Genomic DNA, 24,229 nt, shown 5'->3' with positions numbered 1-24,229 from the left:
TCTAGTGGGCTAGTCAGTGGAGGGTGGTAGCTGTGTACATATTAGCTCTACCAGGCCTCTCTGATAACTGGCCTGATTATAAGAGGTGTTGCAACCGCATTCCTGAGGTGACCTTAATGGAATACAAACAGAATTAATGCTCTACCAGGAAGAAAGCCTGAGAGGAAGAGCACACATTGACCACACAACGCTATTGGTTTCCATGGGAATGTGACGACACAACATTAGTTTCCTGCAGGGAAACTCTGACAGCCAGCAGATTACTGCTAAACGTACTGTATCTTTAGCTGCTCTCTTATTGTGTCTGATTTGTATTTAATTTTCTCTGACACCAAGAGACAATTATCAGAGGATTTCCATTTATTTTGTTTTCTGACGGAGGTAAAATAGTCTTGAAACGAAGATGAAGAAGATGGCTCAGGCCAGACGAATCAGTTTCCTGAACGGCAAGTGCTATTCTCTAATGTCTTGCACGTGTGCTCCCCACATCCCATGATTTCTGGAGCACACCACTGGAGCACACTGCCAGCCACATAGTGCTTGATCAAATTATTCTCCAAACAATTCCGTGTGTTGTTTTTTTTTTTTAACCTGTAAGATGCCTCTTCGTGTTGAGAAAGTCTCTCCCTTCATGGAGCTCATTGTCTCCTGGGAGTGTTCCCTCTCGGCCCCTCTTGTGTAAGCCAGCATCAGCTGACACGGAACGCTTGAACTGAGCCAAGCACCCCAGACCGGCCGTCTCCTGCAGCGAGTGAACAAACGAGCAAGCCAGCGAGCCTCAGTCCAGCGAGCAGCCTCCACGGACCATAAACCCCACAGAGGACAAACACTGACCAAAAGCAATCTGAAAAACACTAGCCAGTGTGTGAGTGCTGAGCCAGAGTGGAGGAGCAAGAGGCATTAATGATTTACCTCTCCCCATGGGCCTCCTTCACCAATACAATTTGTTTGGACCATGTGCTGGCCCAGTTGGAGACTGTGAGGTTTTATGCCTTTATGACAGAGGAAAAGCTACCTCCAGGCGGTCCAGCCACCCAGGCTCTGGCCACCAGATCAATAGCAGCCCACTAATTTCCTTGACACAAGGGGGCTGAACTAGCTGCTGGGCATTCAGGGTGGTAGTGTGTGTGTGTGTGTGGTAGGGGTGGGGGTTTGGGTAGGTGGTGAATGGGCAGGGTGAGGGGTTTGGGGACAGCAGAGGGTGGGTTGGGGGGGGGGGGATGCATCTCAGCTGAGCCTCTGGTGAATCAGAGTCCCATGATCCTCTAAATATACACGGCAAGCGGCACGAGGGCTGCAGACAAACGAGGCATAGATCCGGAGCGCAGCGCATGCAGAGGGGGCAGCAGCCCGGCGAAGATGCAGGGAGCAGGGAAATGCCACACTCAATCTAATCAGAGGGACGGAAGGAAGCAAGAAGACACACCAGCGGAACAGGCTAGCTGCCATTTCTGTCAGCTCACAATTTTATAGACCCTTTCAACAATAAAAACAAAAACAATGCTTGAACGTTCTATTTGGGCCCCAATCTACTTCCTCTGCATTAAGATAACATATGGAATGTTAAAAAGGAAGTCTTGTGGGGCCAACTATGATGCTGATAATGGAACTCTCTTGAAAGGGTCCATATCAAAGCTCCTCTGTTATGATACCACTGAAAGACGGTGCTATGAAGGGGAGTGAGAGTAAAACACACTCTATAAAATGTCACTACAAATATGTGTTGCAACTGTTGCCCTAAAATTACGTTTGTGTGTACAAACTTCTGAGCGTGTTTACAAAGCACCAATTAAGCTGAGTGATAAGTTACTGTATTTAGGTTTGCCTAAACTCGCTAACGTGCTAATCATCTAGCTGGGCTCATATGAGCTGTCAGCGCTCCACAGAGTTTCCCACCACCCACACACAGAACCTCCTGATCCCTCATGCGGAAGCAGGGAGGAATCATGTGCCAGGTCCCTCTCCCCCTCGTTCTCTCACTCTCCCCAACATCCCCTCCTGCTCCCCCCCCCCCCTGCTGCGGCCCAGACCCTACCCACTCCGTGAGCTCAAACAGGAGGCATTATGCACAACCCCGGTGTTTGGCTCTCTTGTGACCCCTGTGATAGCATCCTCCTGTCTATGCCCGCGGGGGCCGTCTCTGACCTCTGCCACCCAGCATTATGCTGAAGCACCTCGGGAGTCTGGCGCAAGCAGCCTCCAACCAATCCATCACCCCCACCCCCCACCCCCCACACACACACACACACACACTGAGATACTGCAGGATGAGCACTGAATTCTGCTTATACCAACTGCACCCTGTGTGAGCCTTATTGAGTCAGTAGACATGGTTAAATGTGACTCCTGGTTATGAATGATAATGTATGTATAAAGCTAGAAATAGACTTGATCAAAAGGTGCGAGTTCTGGTGTTCTTTCTGTGAAATATCGGACCCAATTTCTAAATAGTTTTTCATTAATCAACTGCTGTTCTCAGATCCTGCCTTACCTATTAGGAGATGAATGCCTTAAATAGCTATCATATGGCTGTGTATGTGATTCATTGAAGAATCTGAAAGCTCATTGGCATTGTGTTGTGCAGTAGATTCATCTGTGATGTTTATTTGTTCTAGTGAAAGGTGTGGTTTGCTGCATGAGCCTGGCCTGCCCTCCCTCTGAGGCTCTCTGGGGGTGGCCCTGCTGTCCGCCTCACTGACTGCTGTCCGTTGTGTCTGTGTGCAGGTTCAGCGCAGGCAGCACTATGACTGATGGGGACTATGATTATTTGATCAAGCTCCTTGCTCTGGGGGACTCTGGAGTGGGAAAGACCACCTTTCTCTACCGGTACACAGACAACAAATTCAACCCCAAATTCATCACTACAGTGGGAATAGACTTCAGGGAAAAAAGAGTGGTAAGTTCATTCTCTCTCTCTCTCTGTCTCTCTATCTCTCTTCTCTGTAACACCCCTAACATCTCTTTTCAGTCTTCTTAGGAACTGACATTTCAGTCTTTCAACATTTATCGTCCCATTATTTTCATGACTCGTTCAGATTAACAGGCAGTTAAATACCAGGTAGAAAAATACCTCCAAGTGCTTCCTTATGACTTCCCCATTCTTCCCTAGCAGAGAATGAGATAATGAATGATGAAATGATAACAGGATCTTGCCATCAAATCCTTCCAATGACTCTTAAATGGCTACTGAGCACTACCCTGTGACTCTTATAAGTAGTGTTAGAGTGGAGTGAGATCAGCATTATGGCAGTAGGTGTGGATGTGTGTGGCAGGGTGTATGCCCCGGTCCCTCCTGTTTGGGGATGACTCACAAACACCTAGAAGCCATTCATCACTGGTGTGTGTGTGTGTGTGTGTGTGTGTGTGAGAGAGAGAGAGAGAGAGAGAGAGAGAGAGAGAGAGAGAGAGAGAGACACAGACAGACAGACAAGCATATGACTGGCGCATGTCTAGTACATTACTAGTTCCACACGTTTTTCTGGTTGAGAATCAGGAAGGGAAAAGGCTAAATGTACACGCGGTAGTGACATACATGCTGTACGCAGGAATGACGTCCAGTGAAGCCGTCAGTCAGTTTGTAGAGGGATCAGACTGACTGGCAGGCTCCAGAGTGTTATTAACTGAGACAGAGATAGTTACTGTAGGTGATGTCATCTGATCTGAGAGCAGAGAGGAGCTGCTAATGACACTCAGTTCACTCTGTATCTCTCTCTCTCTCTCTTTACTCTATATCCCTCTCACAGTTCACTCTGTATCTGTCTGTCTATCTCTCTCTCTCTCTCACTCTTTACTTTATATCCCTCTCACAGTTCACTCTGTATCTGTCTCTCTCTCTCTCTCAATTCAATTCAATTCAATGGTGCTTTATTGGCATGACAAAAATGGCATTTGCATTGTCATAAAGTCATAATGTATGTCATAATGTATGTTACTCATAAAGTCATAAACATTTATGAGTAACATACATAGATCCAAACTTAGAACTTATAAAATATCCATAGATGATATAGGTAGTAGAGGGTAAAGGAAGGATGGAGGACGAAGACAAAAACAATACCTACACACACACACACACACACACACACACACACACACACACACACACACACGGACACACGGACACACACGCACACACACACACACACACACACACACACACACACACACACACACACACACACACACACACACACACACACACACACACACGGACACACACGGACACATATACACATAGATCATACATGTAGACTAAAATAAATAAAATAAAAAATAAAACATTGTATATTTACATTATACTAGCGTCCCTCAGGTTATGGCATAATGATATAAATCTCCTGAGAGGATAGCCATTTTTTTTATTTTTGTTTAGCTCTTCGAAATTTGGGTAGGTGGTTTTAAATTTATGGAAAAAGGGTTGTCTTAGTTCTTCATACTTTTCACAGTATAGCAGAAAGTGCTCCTCTGTCTCAACCTTCCCTGACTGACAGTGACCACATGTTATCTCTTTTTAGGGTTAGATAGAATTCCATCCTAGTTTGGCTTGTAGTTTGGTTTCTCCAATGTTCCAAATAATCTTCTTTTTGCTTGTTTGATGATTTTATTGACACAAATTTGTAGTTTGGAAGCAGAACTGGTCTGAGCGTATTGTGTATTAGTTGTTGTTACTGAATTAGTGAGCTTCAGTACCAGCTGGCACAGGGGACTCTTTTCTGGGTTCAGTTCCTGGGTTTTTAATTGCCTCAAACTGGAGAGTGTTTTTGGGACTAGATTTCAGGCTTCCAGAATTAGGGATCTTTTTTTGAATAGGTATAGCCAATGGGTAACGGCCTAATTCTGCTCTACATGCGTTGTTGGGTGTTTTAGTTTGAACTTTCAATACAGTTCTCTACACTCTCTCTCTCTCTCTCTCTCTCTCTCTCTCTCTTTCTTTACTCCATATCCCTCTCACAGTTCACCCTGTAGCCCTTTTTCCATAAGATTTTCAAATGAATTAACTCATAATTCAATGTAATTTTGAGCGATATTAGAAGCACAGCACCAAAATGATTTTCCATTCAACAGACCGATTTTAGCGAATTAAAATTATGTTTTTAATGCACATTTTTCTACTGCGCTTCTACTGTTCGAATGGAACACGTAGCGAATTGTACACTATTGTGAGGTGAACGTCTTGATATGCGCGAGACAAAATTCTGATTTTTTGCACTAGCTTTGTGAACATTCTGAGCAGGCATTGCAGTAACTTACATCGCTCAACCCTTTTCCATCACATGAATGTCGAATTAACTCTCACTAATCCACCTCTGGCAAGCGAATTCATTTAGCACGACAAAACCGATGTTAGAGAGATATAAGTCTTTCCATCACATGTGTCGCACTAACTTTTTGATGCACATCATTTTGAAGCGAATTATTTTTTTAATGGAAAAAGGACTTGTATCTGTCTCTCTCTTTCTCTCTCTTTACTCTATATCCCTCTCAGTTCACTCTGTATCTCTCTCTCGCACGCTCTCTCTCTTTCTGTACTCTATCCCTCTCACACCCTGTCTGTCTATGTTATTCTTTCTCCAACATCGTGTGATCACTGGAGATGTTAGAATAGAATAGAATAGAAATTTTTATTGTATTGTGTGGAATGCAACACAATTTGAAATGTTACTCCGCATGTTGCGATCTACTGTACAAATGTTAAAATAAATCCCACATATCAAAAATCCAATTACACAGAAAAATCATCAAAGTGACATCCTTTGATTTGATATTTAAAGTACTGTACGGTTCTTAAATCTATTCATCCGTGTTTTCAGTTGTGTGTTAGGACACTTAGGATGACAGGGCTCATGCAGCTTAGGAATCCTTCCATTCATTTTAGCAATGATATGAATTAGCTAAGCAGGGTAGTTTTAGCATGTGTGGCATTGTGCTATGCTGTGATCCCAGGAAAAGACCTCTTGCAGGTACACACACACACACACACACACACACACACACACACACAAGTTTACCGGTAAGAGTCTATGCAAATGGAAGACTGTAACCGCATGTAAAATACATGCAAAAGAGCATAACAGTCCAAGCCAGTGTTGTCCCTCTGACGGGCCTCTCTGGCACAGCAGACACTGTGGGCAGAACAGAACACATAGTCACCCCATTTGAACCTCACTGTTGCATAAGGAACGTCTTTTGCAAACCTAATCTTACTTTGACATGCTCCTTGACATGAGCAAGAGCATTCCTGGTAAATAATGTAGATTAGATAGCCAACAACAGAATCTCTCCTCTGATCTGATCTGATCTGATCTGTTCTGTTCTGTTCTGTGTGGCAATGTGAGGTTTTAAGGCCCCCTGCTGGTTTGTAGTTATGTGTACAGTTTCCATCCTGTGGGTTTTAAAACAGCATATACTATCCGACCCACTCTGTTTAGAGCTCCCTGTGATGTCTGATAGCTCAAAGCTGCATCTGATGCATGAGTCACTTATGTGCATCTGTTTGTATATGGGATAGGAAGACAGGCTGAGGGGGGACAGAAAGTCAGAGCAAGTCAAAGCATGGCTCTCAGCGGAAGTGGGAAACAGGCGTATTCATCTCTTATATCATTTGACAGCCTGTTTGCTCTATAGGTACAGTAGTCTATAGGGTCCACCATGAGGCAAACGCACTGCTGCTCCAAACACCTGTGTTTTCCTCCTGTGAGTGCTAATGAGGGTTCTCTCTCTCTCTCTCGCTCTCTCTCTGTCTCTCTCTCGCTCTCTCTCTCTCTGTCCCTCTCTGTCTCTCTCTCTCTCTCACACACACACACACACACACACACACACACACACTCACACATACACACAGACCATGTGAGCTGACGTAGAGTTCAGCCTCTGTCAGAAACACACACATTCCTGAGTGGGATCAAACGCTCAGTGCCTTGTCATGTAAAGACCCCAGACTCTGACGTGGGGTGCATGTGCAGTCACCCAGCCCAAAATCACATTGTGTAGTGTGGCTCTAGACTGCATTGTGTAGCGTGGCTGTACACTGCATGCATGTTTACACATTGTGTAGCGTGGCTCTAGACTGCCTGCATGTTTACAGTTTGAAAGATGCCCTGTACAGGGCCCATGTGATATACTCTAAACTTATACTGACTTGTCATCCTCTGTGTGTGTGTGTGTGTGTGTGTGTGTGTGTGTGTGTGTGTGTGTGTGTCATATTGTAGGTCTACACAGCGAACAGCCCTAATGGGACCACAGGGAAGTCATTTAAAGTGCATCTGCAGCTGTGGGACACAGCAGGACAGGAGAGGTATGGAGACATGTGCTGCACTAACATTTACACACACACTGGCCTGCACAGACACACTAACCTTTGACAAACCATATTAGTCTGGATGACAGTGCTATCCTTACCCAAGGCACTAATGTCTAATAGGCACTAATGACGAATACATTCTAGAATGTAAGCCACACTTAGCACATGTAAGATATGAAGGGACTGACTAGCTTACTGGTGCATACATGTAAATGATGGACCAAGCAGTGCTGAGTGCACAGACAGAGCAACCCTGTCAGCCCTGCAGTCTCCCAGTCGGGAGCTCAGTCTGGATGCACATCATGTTCTCTGGTGCGGCAGCCTCGCTCACTCCGAGCGTCTTCAGATGAAAGCCTCCTCTGAATGGAATGCGAATGTAAATGTGATTCTCCATAATCAAATACACACATCAAACAGCGGACCCCAGAGAGCCCTTCCAGCAGCAGAACTGGACAGACAGGGCTGCCCAGTGTGGCCTCGCTGTGTTGTGTTTTGTTAGACATCACTGAGGATGGAGCTTTTAATCCGCAAGCTGTTTTTTCTTTCCTGTCAGCAGTAATGCAATGCTGCCTGGAGACTTTAAATTTATTTCATTTTTTTCTTTGACAGATTCATCAGTTTTGGCCTTTAAATGTACCATGTAAAGAGCAGCGGCATAATCTAGGAGTGATTTTACCGTATGCGGGGATGACGACGCTTGACATGACCTTGGCATCCTGACATTTCTTCCTTCCTCTAACTGCTCGCGTGTTTTACGAGAAAGCTCAGTCAAAACATTAAAAAAAAAAAAAAACTCCCATCTGTTCAAAAAGGCCATCCTACAAAATTAGTATTGAGTCAAAAAGTCTTTGTATAAAAAGGCATGTTCTTCCCACTTAAGCATTGATCTCAGAAGAAGGGGATCATGGTTGGGATCTTCATGCTTTGAAACTAATTGTAAAGCTATGAGTCATGTTGTTATGTAAGTGGTGTATTTTGGGTGATTTCCCTGGGATGTCTGAAGCTGTGACTTCATATTCATACTGCTCCTCAGGGACATCACCCCGGCCAATAACTGAGCTGGAGAAATTGGTCTTTCAGTGGGCAGTGCATTAAACAGACTCAAACCTGCCTGAAACAATACCGATCAAAACAAATAATATATATTTTATATTAAATCAGTGAAGGCATACAAACACATTCATATAGCCACACAAATACTAATTGGGTCCTCTGTGCAGAGATGATATATGTAATGTGTAGTACAATGAGACATGCTCTGTGTGCATTGTGTCTTCTACGGAATTGTGTTTACTGTGTTGCTGTGTGTGTAAATGTGTTTGGCTCTGTGCTGTAGATTCAGGAGCCTCACCACAGCCTTCTTCAGAGACGCCATGGGCTTCCTGCTTATGTTTGACCTCACCAGCCAGCAGAGCTTCCTCAACGTGCGCAACTGGATGAGTGAGTATACACAAGAGAGAGAGAGAGGAGAGAGAAAGTGTAGAGAGAGAGGAGAGAGAAAGTGTAGAGAGAGCAGAGAAAGTGCAGAGAGAGAGAGAGAGAGAGAGAGAGTGAGTGCAGAGAGAAAGTGCAAGTGATTTATTTGTGTTTAGTTGTGACCTGACTCTTGTGACCTGCTGTGCTGCTCTGAGACGTTGCTATAGTGTTTGAATGTCAGGAAGTCATTACTCTGCTGTGTTCTACACACCCATGCTCTCTGACCTTTCGTTAGCGGATCATCACTCATGTGCTGTGTGCTTGCAGGCCAGCTACAGGCCAATGCGTACTGTGAAAACCCCGATATTGTGTTAGTGGGCAACAAGGCCGACCTGGCTGACCAGAGAGAGGTGCAGGAGAAACAGGCTAAAGAACTCGCCGACAAGTATGGGTCAGTATCACACCATCAACCTTTCCACTGAAGCCCTCTGCAAAGTCACCCAGGCCAGTATCATAACAAAAGTCTTTATTTATGGATATGATATATGGGCTAATTGTATCTTCTTAAATAATCACTTTATTGGTATCTACTATAACTAGGTAATTATAGTAATGACTTTTTAGTTAATAGGCATTTGCATTTCACAAACTGAGTTTGGGGGGATTATAAGTATATGAGCTTTGATGACAGTGCATACATGTAATGCTATTGTGCCAAACCTTCTTCGTTTTTGGAGTGGAAGGAGGCCCCCGCAGGATTGTAAGATTCATTTGTAAATCCACAGGCAGGAGGGCTCGCTTGATCTTTCTTTTGTCAAATGTATGTAATTATGCTTGAAATATGTGATTTGGAAAGAGAATGACAGTGAAGGAGGTCTCTGCTACAGCACACATGAAACAATCCCTCCGTTCTTGGAAGCAGTTCTCTCTGATTATAGTCTCTTTCTGTCTTTTGATTGGTGTACCCTGCTGTGGCAGATATTTCCCTGCTTTAGAGCTTTACAGTAGCAAAGTAAAAATGCATAAAGACTATTATTCAAATGAAGTATGAGATTAAGCTTTTCACCAAAGCAATTAGACAAAAAAGCAGGGATTGTAAAAACAAATCCAATATTGTGCCATGCCTAATACCTTTCACACTGTACTTGGACTAGGCAAATAGTTCTCTTCCTTTGTCTTCCCTCTCCGTCTATTCCTCCGGGCCTGTGACTGGCTGTCTAGTATCCCATACTTTGAGACGAGTGCAGCCACAGGAACGGATGTGGACAAGGCTGTGGTCACCCTGCTGGACCTGGTCATGAAGCGCATGGAGCAGTGTGTGGACAAGCCTGCAGCCGACACCCAGAACGGGGAGGGCACCAGCAAACTGGACGCGGCGCCGGCCAATGAGAAGAAATGCGCCTGTTAAAGTGCTGTTATATGCGAGGATTTCTCCCCCCTCCCCCCTCACTCCCCACTCTGCCACAACTATACCTCTCCTTTAATACCCCCTCTAGTGGACAGATGTAGAGTTGCAGCTTGGCCTCCTCCACAGGAAGGTTGGTTGATGGAAGCTGATGACGGCTGGGTGAAATGGCTTTGTCCAGTCTGTCTCTGTCTACCCTCATTTGTCCAGGCTCACCACATTATTTAGGGGTATGTCTGAGCTGTGTAATACTGCCTTAGAAACAAAACGTTAAGACTTTGCCCAGAAAAATATTTTCCTGTCTCCATGTTCAGCTCTTCATTACTGGTTAACAGAGGTATTATTACTTAAAAGGTATGAAATTTGGTGTTATTTTAAAATATCAGTAAGAATAAAAGCAAAATAATATTTAAGCATTTTTTTACTTTTAGAACTAGTTTTTTCCATTGAGATTTTATTTAAAAGAATAATATAATTATTATAAGATCACAACATTTAATATAGCATCTTCTGATTAACGTATTTTGACATTTCAAAGCAGCACCAGGTGTTACATGATTACTAATTGCATACTGCAGATTCCAGCTCATTTAATGTAGAGACGATGACCTTTACCACAGCACAGTAATCCGGATTTGGAATGCTGCGGTTCAGATTCCCCTTACTAATCTATAGAGATGTAGACAGGTGTTTGATGAATGTACCTGTAGACAGAGGAGGGCAACACTGTATACTCTGGTAACAGAATAGCTTGTTATGTTAACATAACTACACTACTACTGACTACTGTTGCACCATCAAGGCCACATTACCACTGTGCTCTGTCAGTTCTGCATGAATGGAAACATTTGTGCCCTACAAAGCCTAGTCATTCCTCTGGCAAGGCATTGGTGTGTAGGCTGTGAAAACCGTAGGAAAATCATAGGACTCAAGCAACCCACAGTGTATAGATACCTGTAACCTGTAACCTGTTATGTGTGTGTGCCAAAAGCAAAACTGCCTCCAGATCAGTGGTGTCTGCCTTAAAGAGTTTCACCAGGTTTAGCACCTGTAGAGTATTTTGGGTGCTAAACTGCATATGTCATTGGATCACTCAACTGTACTCTCTCTTTCTCCATACTCTCTCTCTCTCTCACTCACTCACACACACACACACACACACACACACACACACACACACACACACACACACACACACACACACACACACACCTGTGCTATCAAACCCTTTCCAGTTATTGTCTACTGAGTGTGATCTGTGAGATGGATCTTGTTAGCCATATTTGTTTCATTTTAACAGTTCTAGTTACTGTGGTGTAAGGCGAAAAAAGATGAAGTACAATATGTTGTGTTTGTACTGTACTGTGGCTGGGTGAAGCACAACTAATATGTAATCCTCATACATGGTCAAGCTTGGCCGATAAAGACAATGTTGTGTTGTCTTGTAAAACGTCCAGATAGCAACCACACCTCTCGTCTTTGTGGAAACCCATTCAGGTTGCCGTCTGTGAGGTCAGGGGTCCCCCGTTTCTAAAGTCAATAAAGACTCTCGTAATCTGATAAGAACAACAGGTTTCCTTTATGACTTTTGTTTGAGAATTCCACTGAAATCTTGTTATTTTGTTTACCTCCTTTAATTTATAATTAGGACTGGACAGCTGTGTCAACAGACCCATTGGTGTAGCATCTCAGTGTGTTCATTCTGATGGTGACGAAGACACAGATGTGTACTGTAACTCATGAGGCATGTGAAGCCTCGGGGGCATACGGTTGGTCCTGTTTTACTGGTAAATCCACACAGTCCCGAATAATTAGGCTACTAGACCCTGTTTTATATTCATAGGCTTATTATGTAATATTACACTAAATTGCTGAATGCTATTAGCATAAATCAGTGGAACCAAACTGGGCAGAGAGAGGATACATATCCACAAGGCAGACTGGATACAACCGTGTGTTAGTCCTTCTTTTTGAAAGTGATTTTGTTCAGTCATTAGATTAAAAAACACTAGTGTGTGCAAATCAAATCTGGTACACTTGTGGTTAAGCAGTGGACCTCTTGCTATTGTCAGAGTAGAGAAAACAATGTCTCCTTTTGTGTATGACTACGTGACATTGGGGGCTGCATTGATATTGCAGCGAAGAGTGTTTTTCTGAAATATAACACTGCTAAATATAACCTATCCTAGATGGGGCAATGTTGACCTCACTACACGCACACACACACACACAAATACTGTCCACATAGACCTTAGGGAGTACTCTTTTGTGTCCTAATTGTCTTGTGAAATGTTCATTCAATTTACATAATTGAATAAACCTTTGCCTGAAGATTATATAAGGTAAAAAGGTTGACATCACTCTAACAGTGCCAAAAACAACTAAGCAGAATGTGCCACATGTCTCTTCTGCACAACCCAGATCAACATAAGGGCCTCTATAGAACTGCATGTGAAATCTCAGACATCCACACACCCAACTCTTAGCTTTCGAGTCACCCAATGTGCTTCTCCAAGGCCTTGACCTTTATTTTAGTATTTTACGTTTGACGATCTGCATCAAAAGACCGGACTTCATTGTCTCTCTGTATTCTGATCGTTGTATATGTTTTGTATTTTGCTTTGTTTTTTTCCTCGGCCAGAAAAGGTTTTTGTGCAACGTGTTTCTTGTAGGTGAACACCTTTGGAAGCCATAACTAGTTCCACTCAGTTGATAAATTAGGACAAGCTCTCTCCAAATGGAGATGGCAATCTTTTGATCTTCGTTTCTATCCTTAAACAAAACTAAACCCTAATGTTTGGCTTGGTCTCTCACCACTCTCTATGTCAGCTTGTTCCCAAGGCCCTGTCAAACGTTTACATTGTCTGGAGGATTCTCTCTCTGTGCCTGTAATGCTCTTGACCAATGACATTGTGTCTGATTGTTTGAAAAGGTTGTGATCACTTGAGTCTTTTAATGCATACAGAACTATATTTAAAATAAAGAATTATGGATATATATCATTATATATATTAAATATTTAACAAGTATAACAATATAACAAGCTCAACTGATTTATTGTACTTTTGAGAGCATTTATTTTTTAGAATAGGTGTCCCTAATGCATTGAGGAAAAAAGGACAACCTCTTGTTATGCCTTTGGCTTGTGTACAGTATGTCCACACTCCAGACTTCTCTGCAGGTCTGTGTGTTGTAAGCATGGGCCATCTGAAGATGACCTCTGAGCTGGTCAGTGTTCTGATGTTCTGATCGGACTCATAATGGCCATGATGATATGCTAATCCATGTTTACTGTAGTGTATGCTTTGCAACCCCCAAAATTGGTAAAACACAGATTACATTGCACATATACAAAGACACACAGAGACACAAAGACACACACACACAGAGAGACATGGTAATGTAATTAATGCTCATTTGCTTGATCTTATTAGCTTGACTGAATGATTTCTGTATAGTGAGATGTTGTTTGCTTGGACTTCTCTTTTGTTCCACTGTTTATTGAACATTTCCAGATGCTTTGTGGCACACCCAGAATGATGTTGGATGTCTGCTGTTTGCTAGTGAGTTTTGTTCATTTTATTTAACTGATGCCATCTAGTAATGCTTTTTTATCATCATCAGGTTAATAAAGTTTTTAAACCAGCCTGAGCTTTCCCATCTCTGTCATACATTAACGGTGGTTGAAACAGAAGTTCAGGAGGAGAAATAATGATTTGTGAAATGTGTTGACCTTGTGTCTAACCTATTTACAGTTCACCTTTTCCGCTTTGACATTCACAGTATTACCACCCTACTCACCTATTGCCACCTGTCCAATTGGGAATGTTTGGGGTGCATGCACAGATCCTGCTTGACGCTTGTGTGGCACAGATCCTGCTTGACTCTTGTGTGGGCAGTGACTCCTGCACGAGACATGCAAAGACTTTCAGGACCCTGGCCAGAGACCTTGCTTGAATTGTAAACAATAACTTAATGTTCTGTGCAATGTTGCTGTTTGTGTGTGTGTGTGTGTGTTGGAAGTGCGAGTTCATACACCAAATGTGAAATGAATCTAAAGAAACTTCTCGGAATGGTAGAGGTTTGACCAGTGAAATAGACATTCTATCTGATGCCAGATGGTGGCACTATGCCAGACATGCATTTTGGACATGTGATTATCATCATAATCATCATGAGTGCGTGCATGCACGTGTGTGTGTGTGCATGCGTGTGTGTCTGCGTGTGGATGTGTGTGTGCACGTGTGTGTTTATATGTGTATGTGTGTGTGTGAGAGAGAGTATATTCATTAATTTTATCCCACCCCATGGATGAAATTCCATGAAACATGGCATACCCCCACAGGATGTCAGGTTAATCATACACATGAAATTTGATGCTGTTCAGAACATCTCAACTGAAGATAGGGGCGATCTAAGCAGTATCATGATATTGCATTTTAATTTTTGGTTTAAATTTTGTGCAAATCACAAATGAGTGGTTATGGGCTGGGTTGAAGACCAACATACCATAGAAATTCTGTCATCCTCAGTGCCACGGTTGAGGTAGTTAGTTAGGAAAAACTGCATTTTTGGGGGTGTCGGGGGGCCCAGCGTAAGTTTCATGTGTATTAAATACAGGGCCTCATGTGGTAGAGAGAGACGGCCTGGCGCTAACAGCCTTGCATGCAAAATTGAGTAGATATATGGGCAACAGAGAGCAGCACAGGCATTTTTTCCATTCAAATGTTTTAAACTTAAATAACTCACAAACATCACTCACATAAGTTTGAAAAGAAAGTAGAACTTTCTGCCTTGTCTATTATTTCCATACAAGAGAGGGTGTTGGCTGTTATGGTTGGATTTGGATTAGAAGGACATGTCCTATTAAATATAAATTAGACTCTGCTGGAAGGTGTTGAGAGGGGCTGACTCCAGGACATCCTGAGGATAAGTACAGCATGTACATGTCTGATGAAGAAGAATGTTGTTTACAGCAAGAAGTATTATTATATGTAAGACCACATTTGAGTGTCTGTGTGTGTGTGTGTGTGTGAAAGCCAGCAAGTAAGAGCAAGAGAGAACATGTTTTTGGCCTTGGGTAGACCCACCCTGTGATTCTCTGTGAGGGAGGCCTGGAAAATGTTGACTCAGATGCTGATACTGTAAGATATGCGGGTCCTGGGGGTGTCATGCTACAATCCGTTTCCACAGCAGGACTAAGAACTATGTGGAGTATCATTGGGGTGATCTCGAATTAAATGAGCTCTTATGCTCTGTCACAAGCGAGTTCATTTGAATTGATAAAAGGAGCAAGAGATAAGCAAGCCAGAAAATAAAAGTCACCAAAGGAGTCAGGACATATCATGTTTCTAAGACCAAGCAGATAATGTCACTTGCCTGTTCCAAATGAACCACGTGCCTGCCTTGAATTAAGCTCAGAAGGCCCCTCAAAGGGAGTTGAGCCAAAGCGACTAACAACATGGTAAACAGTTTAAGTTTTAGAGCAATTCTCAACAATTTTAGGACAATTTAAAAAACATTACAGTAGTACAGTAAAAATAAGTGCATCAGTGAGTGCTGTTTTTAACAGTTACGTGTCAGTTTAAGATGGCTGGTGAGTGCTAGGATCAGCAAGACTTGTTGTAAGTGTTGCTATGAGAGGAGATGTTCTCTAAAGAGCTGGGTCTTCAGGAGTTTTTTGAAAATGGAGAGGGATGTCCCTGCTCTTGTAGGAACTGGCAGTGTGTTCCACCAACGAGGAAAGTACAGTTACAGTTAAGTAACTAAACCTGATTTCATTAGCCTGACGAGCTAGGGTGCGTCTAGATTTCTAGGCTGTGATTTCATAGAATTGCTTGAAAAACACTGGCTTGCCTTGCCCAATAATCCTATCTTGAGCCATCACTTACTGTAGGCCGATGTGAAAGTCACAGAATACCATGGAACCATGAAATACCATGGAAAAAGTGGTTGTACTGTACATTGGTCATTATTTCCACTGAATTCTCTTTCTGCCCTTTGTTTCCTGTAGAATTTGATCCATTTTTTTTCTCTTTTTAAGTTGAGCTATGCTGATGCTTAACCACTAGCCACAAAAAGCACCCAGAAAGCAGACCAGACATACAAATGTTGCACAATCAGGTTTTTGAATACCTGGATTTATGTTTCTATACCAATGCGTAGATTTACAGTATGTTTGATTATGGTTGTAATTTGTCAAATCCTATTAGATCCTCCCCTGAGGTGCCCCTGTGCTGCTGACCACAGTCTCAGATGTGATGTCCTTCAACCTGACAAACTGTGATCTGTCTGTGACGTAGTTGGTTATCCATGACACCAAGTGTGGATCCACCTGCATCCTGGCCAGTTTGTCCTGCAGCATTAGGGGTTGGGATGGTGTTAATGCCCTTGAGAAGTCAAGAAAGAGAATTCTGACTGAGCCTCCTCCCTTATCACGATGTGCACAATGTAGGAGGTAGAGGATTATATCCTCCATCCCAACCTTTGTCCGGTAAGCAAACTGCAGGGGGTCTTGAGCATGCTATACCTGAGGCCTGAGAATGCTGAAGAAAAGCCGCTCCAGTGTTTTCATCGGGTGTGACGTGAGCGCCAGCGGTAGGAAGTCATTGAGCTCACTGGGTCGGCTTTTCTGCAGGACTGGAACAATACAGGAGGTCTTCCAGATGGTGGGTACCTTCCCTAACCGCAGGCTCAGGTTCTAGGTGTGCTGTAGAGGTTCCCCCAGTTCCTTCCCTAACCGCAGGCTCAGGTTCTAGGTGTGCTGTAGAGGTTCCCCAAGTTCAACAGCACCAGGGGCACACCTTGCCCGACCCGCTGCCTTTCTGGGATGGAACCTCTTCAGTTCCCCTCTGACCTGGTCTACGGTGAAGTAAGGAGGATAATGAGACTCATCACTGACTCAGCACTGGGTGAGAGAGAGGGAGGGGGGTAAGGATGGGGGACAGGGGTGGTCAAAGCTGTTGAAGAAGTTATTAAGTTCATTCATCTTCTCCATGGTCCCCTCCTCCACACTGTTGTTCTGTGATTTACAGCCTATGGTGGTTTTTCAGTGTCAATTGCCTTCATTAGAATAGCATTGCTCTTCTGTTTTCACATTTACGCATAGTACATGCTCAGTGTCTATCAGTGACAAAGATGGACAAATAAAGTGATAAAAAAGAAAAGAGCATCCATCACTTGCTCATGTCCATCACTGCCCATATTCCTGTGTAACAATGGGATGTTCCAAGTGTGTGTGTGTGTGTGTGTGTGTGTGTGGGTGTGTGTGGGTGGGTGGGTGTGTTTGCATGTGTGTGTTATGGGCACTTACCTTATCTGACGTAGCTCAACCTGTGTAAGCTTGCTATATCATTCCAGGATTATATTGTGTGGACCTTGATGATGGTACATGGCAGAACAGATCCTCAGGCTTTAACCAAAAGTATGTAGCCTACTGTACTGTACATATTTCAGACAGACTGTAAAAGCACATAAACATATTTTAAGTTAACCACTACTTGTCATTTCGCTCAGAAAAGAAACTTTGAGTTGAACATGGGAGGGGTTGAGCCATGTCATCATGCTGATATGAGTATTGGGTCTGCTGAGCACTCTTCACATAAAATGGTCATTATGGAAAGACTCTTACCAGAAAAACATACATCTTGAGGTGGTGTAAAGTATTGTGGGAAACATACCTCTTGAGGTGGTGTAAAGCATTGTGGGATGCAGAGTGTTGTTCTCAGCATAATAATTTCAAAAGTGATGTGGACTTGACTGTGGCACTGTGAGAAGAGTGATGATTGCCACTGATTTACGGGAAACGTTGTGGGCTTTGCTCTACATCTGATAAGGAATACAGATTTTTATTTGTCCCTAGGTGTACATGTTTCTTCATGCTAGCACAGTCAGTGGTGGCCAAACTGATTTGCCAAAAATGAAATGTTTGCTTTTAGTTTGGCTTCTAGGATATGTTTCATCCATTACGACTCATTAATGGTGTAGTGACACACAGCAAAAATGTAGTGCTTAATCAGGCAATGATGTAAAGGTGCTTTCAGACACAATACACAACAGCACCACTGTGCTCTGAACCCTATTATTATGACACACACACACACACACACACACACATGTACACACACAGAAACATACACAACAAGCATTAGAGTCACCAAAGTATCCTTTCTCTCTTGTTAGAGTGTTTTGTCATGGAAGCAGTGCACACAAGTTTGTGTAGACACAGACAAATTCACAAACACTCTCTCTCTCTTTCTCTCTCTCTCACTTACTCACTCACACACACACACACACACATTTGAACTTCATGTTCAAGCACTTTAAGCAATTGTGTAAATTGTTGACTTGAATTGTTCAACGCTGATTGAGTAACCACCAAGATGGAAATATGTAAGATTTGATGCTTCCAAAGAGCTACAGGAGTAGGGGATGGAGAGGAGGACTACATGCAGGGCCTGGTGATAACGTGGGGAATGTGCTATTACTGTAATGAGCAGCAGGTGGCATCATCATGCAGCGGTCATCATGGGCGGATTATGAACTTTCGGGCCTCTGGGCCCAGATGTATTAAGGGCCCCCCACTTATTGTTGTATATGTGGGAGGGGGGGGGGGGGGGGGTTGGGGATCCCTCCCCCAGAATATTTTTAATTTGTTTGATGTGAGGCCCATGCAGTAATCCATCCCTGGCGGTCATGTTTTGCAATGCTGTAACCTACATCTGGTTCTAATTGCTTGCAGCATGCGGTGCTGAGCAAAGTTAGGAGGAAGAAATATCATGGTGTTGGGACTGATACTCACATGATATTGGCCGAATCCATATTACTGAAGAGAAGATTAATGGAGCCATGTACAGGAAATTCTTCTGGTTGTCATTTGATTACTTTCCTGGTTGGCATTGAAACTACAGCACTATCATCGTCTGGTTATCTTTGGTAGTATTTATTGTAACTCTAACGTCTCCTTTTACACTATAGCTTGAAGGTCAGTCCCTATTTGTAAGTCACTTTGAATAAATGAGTCAGCAGCTAAATGAGTAAATGTAGCCTACATTGAAATGTATAAATAAGTGTTGCCATGCACCATGGTGATGTGGAAAAGATGTGGATGGACCTTACAGCAAAACAATCCGAAACATATCCACACAAATCCACCCTCTTCTTCTGTTGTATTGGTGTCTAGTCAACCCTTGCCATCTGTTATGTAGGCTACACGTTACGTTAACCCATGCCAATCTGTCATTTACGTGTACGTGTAAATGCCCATGCCAGTCTGCTATGCCTTTATCCAAAATTGTTAATGAATAAATAGAAATGTTTAATGTTGGCTGCGTCCTCTCTTCGAAATGAAATGCTCCTCCTCTGCCGGATCTATTTGTGGAATCTAAGGCTATGCACTTGTGGAAGTTTGAACGTGAGTGTGACAACAACGATCTAACTGGTCCTTTACAATTTCTACAACGTTAGAAATTAACATCCTGTGTTGATGAATGTGTTGACGAATGAGCATGGTTGTTTTCCTTAACCTGGATTACCGTTTGGTGTGGATTGGCAAACCGTGGATAGGCTACGTTGCCGTGGATACTTTTTTTTGAGTGCCCATTGGCATTTTACAACTTCTGAGAGGATGTAATTGTTTTTTAGGTGACGCTCCATCGATACCTCTGAAAATGGATGAACAGACCGATTTCGAGTATTTGGACTACAGTGAATATTACGATGACCATCACAGTGAGAGTTTTGGACTTTGCGACAACACATATTTAAAAGAATTTGCAAAAAAGTTTCTGCCCGCTGTCTACTCAATTGTGGCGATACTGGGAACTTTGGCAAATGCTGTGTTGATAATTATTTTCATCAAATATGCAGCCATCAGAAAAATACCACCACTTTGCACGACCATATCTGATCTTCTATTTGGAGCAACGCTGCCTTTCTTTGCTGTGTATGCTCAAACCGACCAGTGGATTTTTGGACAGTCTGCTTGTAAAATAATCACATATCTTTATACTACGACTCTATACAGCAGTAACTTTTCCCTTGCCTTCATGAGCCTAGACAAATATTACAGTGTGTTTGGTGGTTTCTGCTCTGTAAGAATAATAAGGATCTCAGTTAAATGCATGGCATTCTTTCTATGGATCTTCTCTTTGTTGGCTGCAATTCCACATGTGTATTTTGCTGAGACTCATGAGCATGATGGCCATCAGATATGCACATACCATCATGTGTCCACCTGGAGGACAGTCATGAAATTTGAGGAAAATATTGCAGGATTTGTTGTGCCACTCATCATCATGTCTGTCTGCTCAGCACAGATCAGTTATTACATGGTGAAAAAGTTCCCTAACAACACATGTGGACTCTTAAGACAGGAACTGGCATATGTGGTGACTTTCCTTATCCTCTGGCTCCCTTACAGTGTTGTTGTGTTCTTGCATGCTTTGCAAGAACTTCATATCTTAATGGACTGCACCACCCACCAAAACCTTCAGCTAGCCGTCATGCTGACAGAATCGCTGGCCTTCATGCATGTCTTTGTAAATCCTGTTGTGTATGCATTTCAAAACAAAAGGGTCAGGAAGCTGTTCAGGATGGCTCGCTCAGGCACAGCTGAGTTCCTGATTGAGTCATCGGAAAACCTCAGTGCCGTGGAACTCACAGCAGTCCACACCACAGGCATTTCCACTTGAGTATACACGGAGCCCAGGAGGTGTCATTGCAAGATATGTTTTGGTATACATCCAGAAAACGTGCGCTCATTTTACTAAATTGTGTGCACATTTTACTAAATCGTGCGCATGTTTTACTAAATTGTGCACTCATTTTACTAAATTGTGCTCTCAATTTAGTATATCGTGCTCACGATTTAGTAAAACGTGCGCACGATTTAGTAAATTGTCGTCCAGTCTTCTGTCTTTCTGTTAATTGTTATGTGTATTTCTACCCTCCTGTTTCTCTGTTCCTTGTCGGATTGTCTCTCTGTTTACCCTGTAAGTTCTGTCGGTTAGTAAGTTTGTCAGTCAATAAAGTGTGTTTTTCAAAGTTCTGCCTGGAGGAGTCTTGCACTTGGGTCCGATCCGCCTATACTGACAGGAACACAAAGAAGACACTGGGAAGATGATCGAAGAGGTCTAGGAGGACAGTAAGGATTTAAAAGATCACAGAGATATTGAGGAGCTAAGCCATTTAAAGCTTTGTAGACAAAAAGCAGAATGTTGTATTGATTAAAATGGAGCCCAGGGGAAGCATGTATAAAGAAAATAATAGAGGCCCTAAAATAGAACCCTGGGGGACGTCACACTTAATAGGAGCAGATGATGAGGAAGCATTACCTAAATGCACTGAAAAAGAGCTATCAGTTAAATAAGATCTGAACCAATTTAACAGTGCCTTGCAGATCAACTTCAATTCCAGGCGTTTTAAAAGGATCCTGTGGTCAATGGTGTCAAAAGCAGCACTAAGATCTAGAAGGACCAGTAGGGCACAAGAGCCAACAGAAAGCAGTATATCATTATGGACCTTAAGTAACGAGAAACCAGATTGAAACTTGTCAAGGATATTAGAGGTGTTTGAATAGGAAGAAACCTGTGACAGAACAGCTTTTTCTAATATATTTGAGAGAAAGGGCAGTTTAGATATTGGCCTATAATTTTTCAAATCCATGGGATCAACACTAGGCTTCTTCAGGAGAGGTAGCACAATAGTGTGTTTAAAACCAGAAGGTACCACTCCATTTGCCAGAGAACTATTAATGGTGCTCAAGACAAAAGGGCAAATGGCTGCAAAAGCTTCTTTGAAAAGGTGAGATGGAAGAAAATCAGAATGGCAAGAAGGCTGCTTTATATGAGACCACGTCTGACAACTGTGAGGAAGAGATTGGTTGGAGGTGGCTAATTACAGACTGATACAAAGCATGATTAGAATTTGAGGGTGTTGTATGTTGTCAATTCTGTTAATAAAGAAATTGAGAAACATCTCACAGGTTTCTGTTGTAGCAGGCAGAGAGGATAAAGTAGAAGGAGGATTAATGATAGAATTAATTGCGTTAAACAACTCTTTAGGTCTGTGAGCATTATTATCAATGAGCTCAGTATAGAAATCTGCCTTTGTTGCTTTGATTGAGTTTTGATAAGACTTAAGAGAATCTCCAATAAAGGTGAATCTAATCTAATCTAGGGATGTCCCGATCCAGCTTTTTGCACTTCCGATCCGATACCGATATTGTAGCTTTTAGCATCGGCCGATACCGATACCGGCCGATCCAAGCATGTATTAAAGATTAAAGATATTTACTTATTTTGTTGATATACTCATGTTGAAAAGGGTTTTACTCTTAAGAACAACTAGCCAACTTAATTAGGTTAGTTTTAATAATCCACAGTGGTTGGTAATGAGAAGCTGACCTGTTTAGGGTTAAATAAACACAAAATAATAAATAGTCAATTAATCACACAAACTGAATTGGCATCAGTGCTCTGCTCTTGAACAACAAGAGTGTAAACCAAGGCTTAAAAAGCCATCAGTGCAAACAATATTGTAAACTGTATAAAAAAGCAAAACACACAGAAAAGCTGAGTAGAAAATAAAGTCAATTAACCACACAAACTGAATTGGCAACAGTGCTCTGCTCAAGAGTGTAAACCAAGGCTTAAAAAAAGCCATCAGTGTAAACAATATAAAAGTATATATAAAAGCAACACACACAAAACCTGAGTAGAAAATAGCCAAATTACCACACACACACTGAATTGGCTATAACAACATATAACATATTTAAAAACGAAACTGATGCCACAACTGGTCTGGGTTTGCTGAAGTAACCTAGGCTACAGGCTGCATTTATTACAGAAAATCAAGCAACATAGCACGTACTGTAGGCCTATCTACACTATTTAGAGACAGGAGCTTAAGTTTACTGCGACAACAGCTGTCACTAATTCACATCGTCGTACTGTAGGCTGCGCCGATGCACAGACTAAACGGTAAAAAAAAGTTATGATAGCCTACTGGAAGCTTCTACCCTTTTGGATGTGTAGAGTTGTAGGCCTAGGTGCACTTAGTTGTTAGCGATTGACCAGGTTGCTTTTTGAAATGAAATGCGTTTGTTAGGCTAGCCGATTGTAAAAATAGGGAAATTAAAGTATGTGCTGTGCCTATACATTACACAAACAATCTTAAATCGCGAAGATAACATTCGTTAGACAGGCAAAGCTGTCAGCAGCAACAGCAACATGCATAAGAGCCTTAATAGTAAGAGGGTCTCGCGGACGGTCGCGGTTAACATTAGGCTATATTAATTCAACTGTGACATGAAATGTTTGCTCGATAACTTTAAATTCTTAGTGGGACATGCACAGACAAGTGGGATGCTGGACAGGTCGCTAGGTGTGCTGAAAAACGCGGACCGGGTTTTTGGGGGGAAAGCTGAAAAAAACTGGAATGGATTACCTACATCGGTGCGCTGGAAAACACGGACCGGAGTTTTGAAAACAAACTGGATCGGGAGTCCGGATCGGGAATTTCCCGTGCAGGCTGATCCCACATTTTTTGCTAATATCGGCGGCCGATCCGATCCAAATATCGGATCGGGACATCCCTAATCTAATCTAATCATTTTCAGGGTATATTTGAACACTTTTTTTAGTGCTTCACTGACACAGAGTTGGGAGTTGAGCTCTGGTAAATACTGCACAGGAGTGGCTCCAAAACAATGGAAACCATCACTCATTGAGACTGGGTTTACATGGAATACTCCTCCCCTCCCAACATCCAACATAATCATTCTTTCCCTTCATCCCTTCCCCTTCAGTAGGCCTACAGCAGTACAGTGCAGAAAAAAGATGGGCTACACCCATGTCAACCCTAGCATTACGTACTCTGTTTTGGGTGTTCACTGTTACTCACCAAAGAAAGGAGCATCTGAGTTATGAGCTTTTATGAGGTTTAATGGACTCGTCTGTTCTTGTTATGGTGTTGGACCAATGCCAATGTGAACTTCTTATTTATACTGCTTTATACATTTGAATCCCTCCTTTAATGATGCTCTCTCCAGTTTTCTCTTCTTGTCCTCCCATTAAAGAACAAGGCATTTTGTTCTAGGAAATGTC

General features: G+C 42.6%; 2 protein-coding genes across 3 annotated transcripts in view; one reads left to right on the top strand and one right to left on the bottom strand.

Annotated features, from left to right (window-relative positions):
* rab27b (RAB27B, member RAS oncogene family) overlaps positions 1 to 13,767 on the top strand; it is a 31,068-nt gene extending 17,301 nt beyond the window's left edge. For both annotated transcript variants that reach the window (XM_042060116.1, XM_042060117.1), the window contains 5 exons: positions 2,725 to 2,896; positions 7,209 to 7,294; positions 8,637 to 8,740; positions 9,044 to 9,167; positions 9,938 to 13,767. In XM_042060116.1, coding sequence (XP_041916050.1) covers positions 2,725 to 2,896; positions 7,209 to 7,294; positions 8,637 to 8,740; positions 9,044 to 9,167; positions 9,938 to 10,124 — 673 coding nt within the window. In that variant the 3' untranslated portion in view covers positions 10,125 to 13,767. The remainder of the gene's footprint in view (positions 1 to 2,724; positions 2,897 to 7,208; positions 7,295 to 8,636; positions 8,741 to 9,043; positions 9,168 to 9,937) is intronic.
* A 9,172-nt stretch (positions 13,768 to 22,939) lies between these two features.
* The window catches only part of LOC121680649 (cingulin-like), a 5,913-nt gene continuing 4,623 nt past the window's right edge, over positions 22,940 to 24,229 (bottom strand). The window contains exon 8 of the mRNA XM_042060118.1: positions 22,940 to 24,229. This exon is cut by the window's right edge and continues 1,385 nt beyond it. The gene's annotated coding sequence lies outside the window, so the exon portion shown is untranslated.

The sequence above is a fragment of the Alosa sapidissima genome, chromosome 13 (genome assembly GCF_018492685.1).
Source record: "Alosa sapidissima isolate fAloSap1 chromosome 13, fAloSap1.pri, whole genome shotgun sequence".
Lineage (NCBI taxonomy): Eukaryota > Metazoa > Chordata > Actinopteri > Clupeiformes > Clupeidae > Alosa > Alosa sapidissima.
Note: the sequence above shows the minus strand (reverse complement) of the source record. Positions and strands in the feature narration are given on the sequence as shown.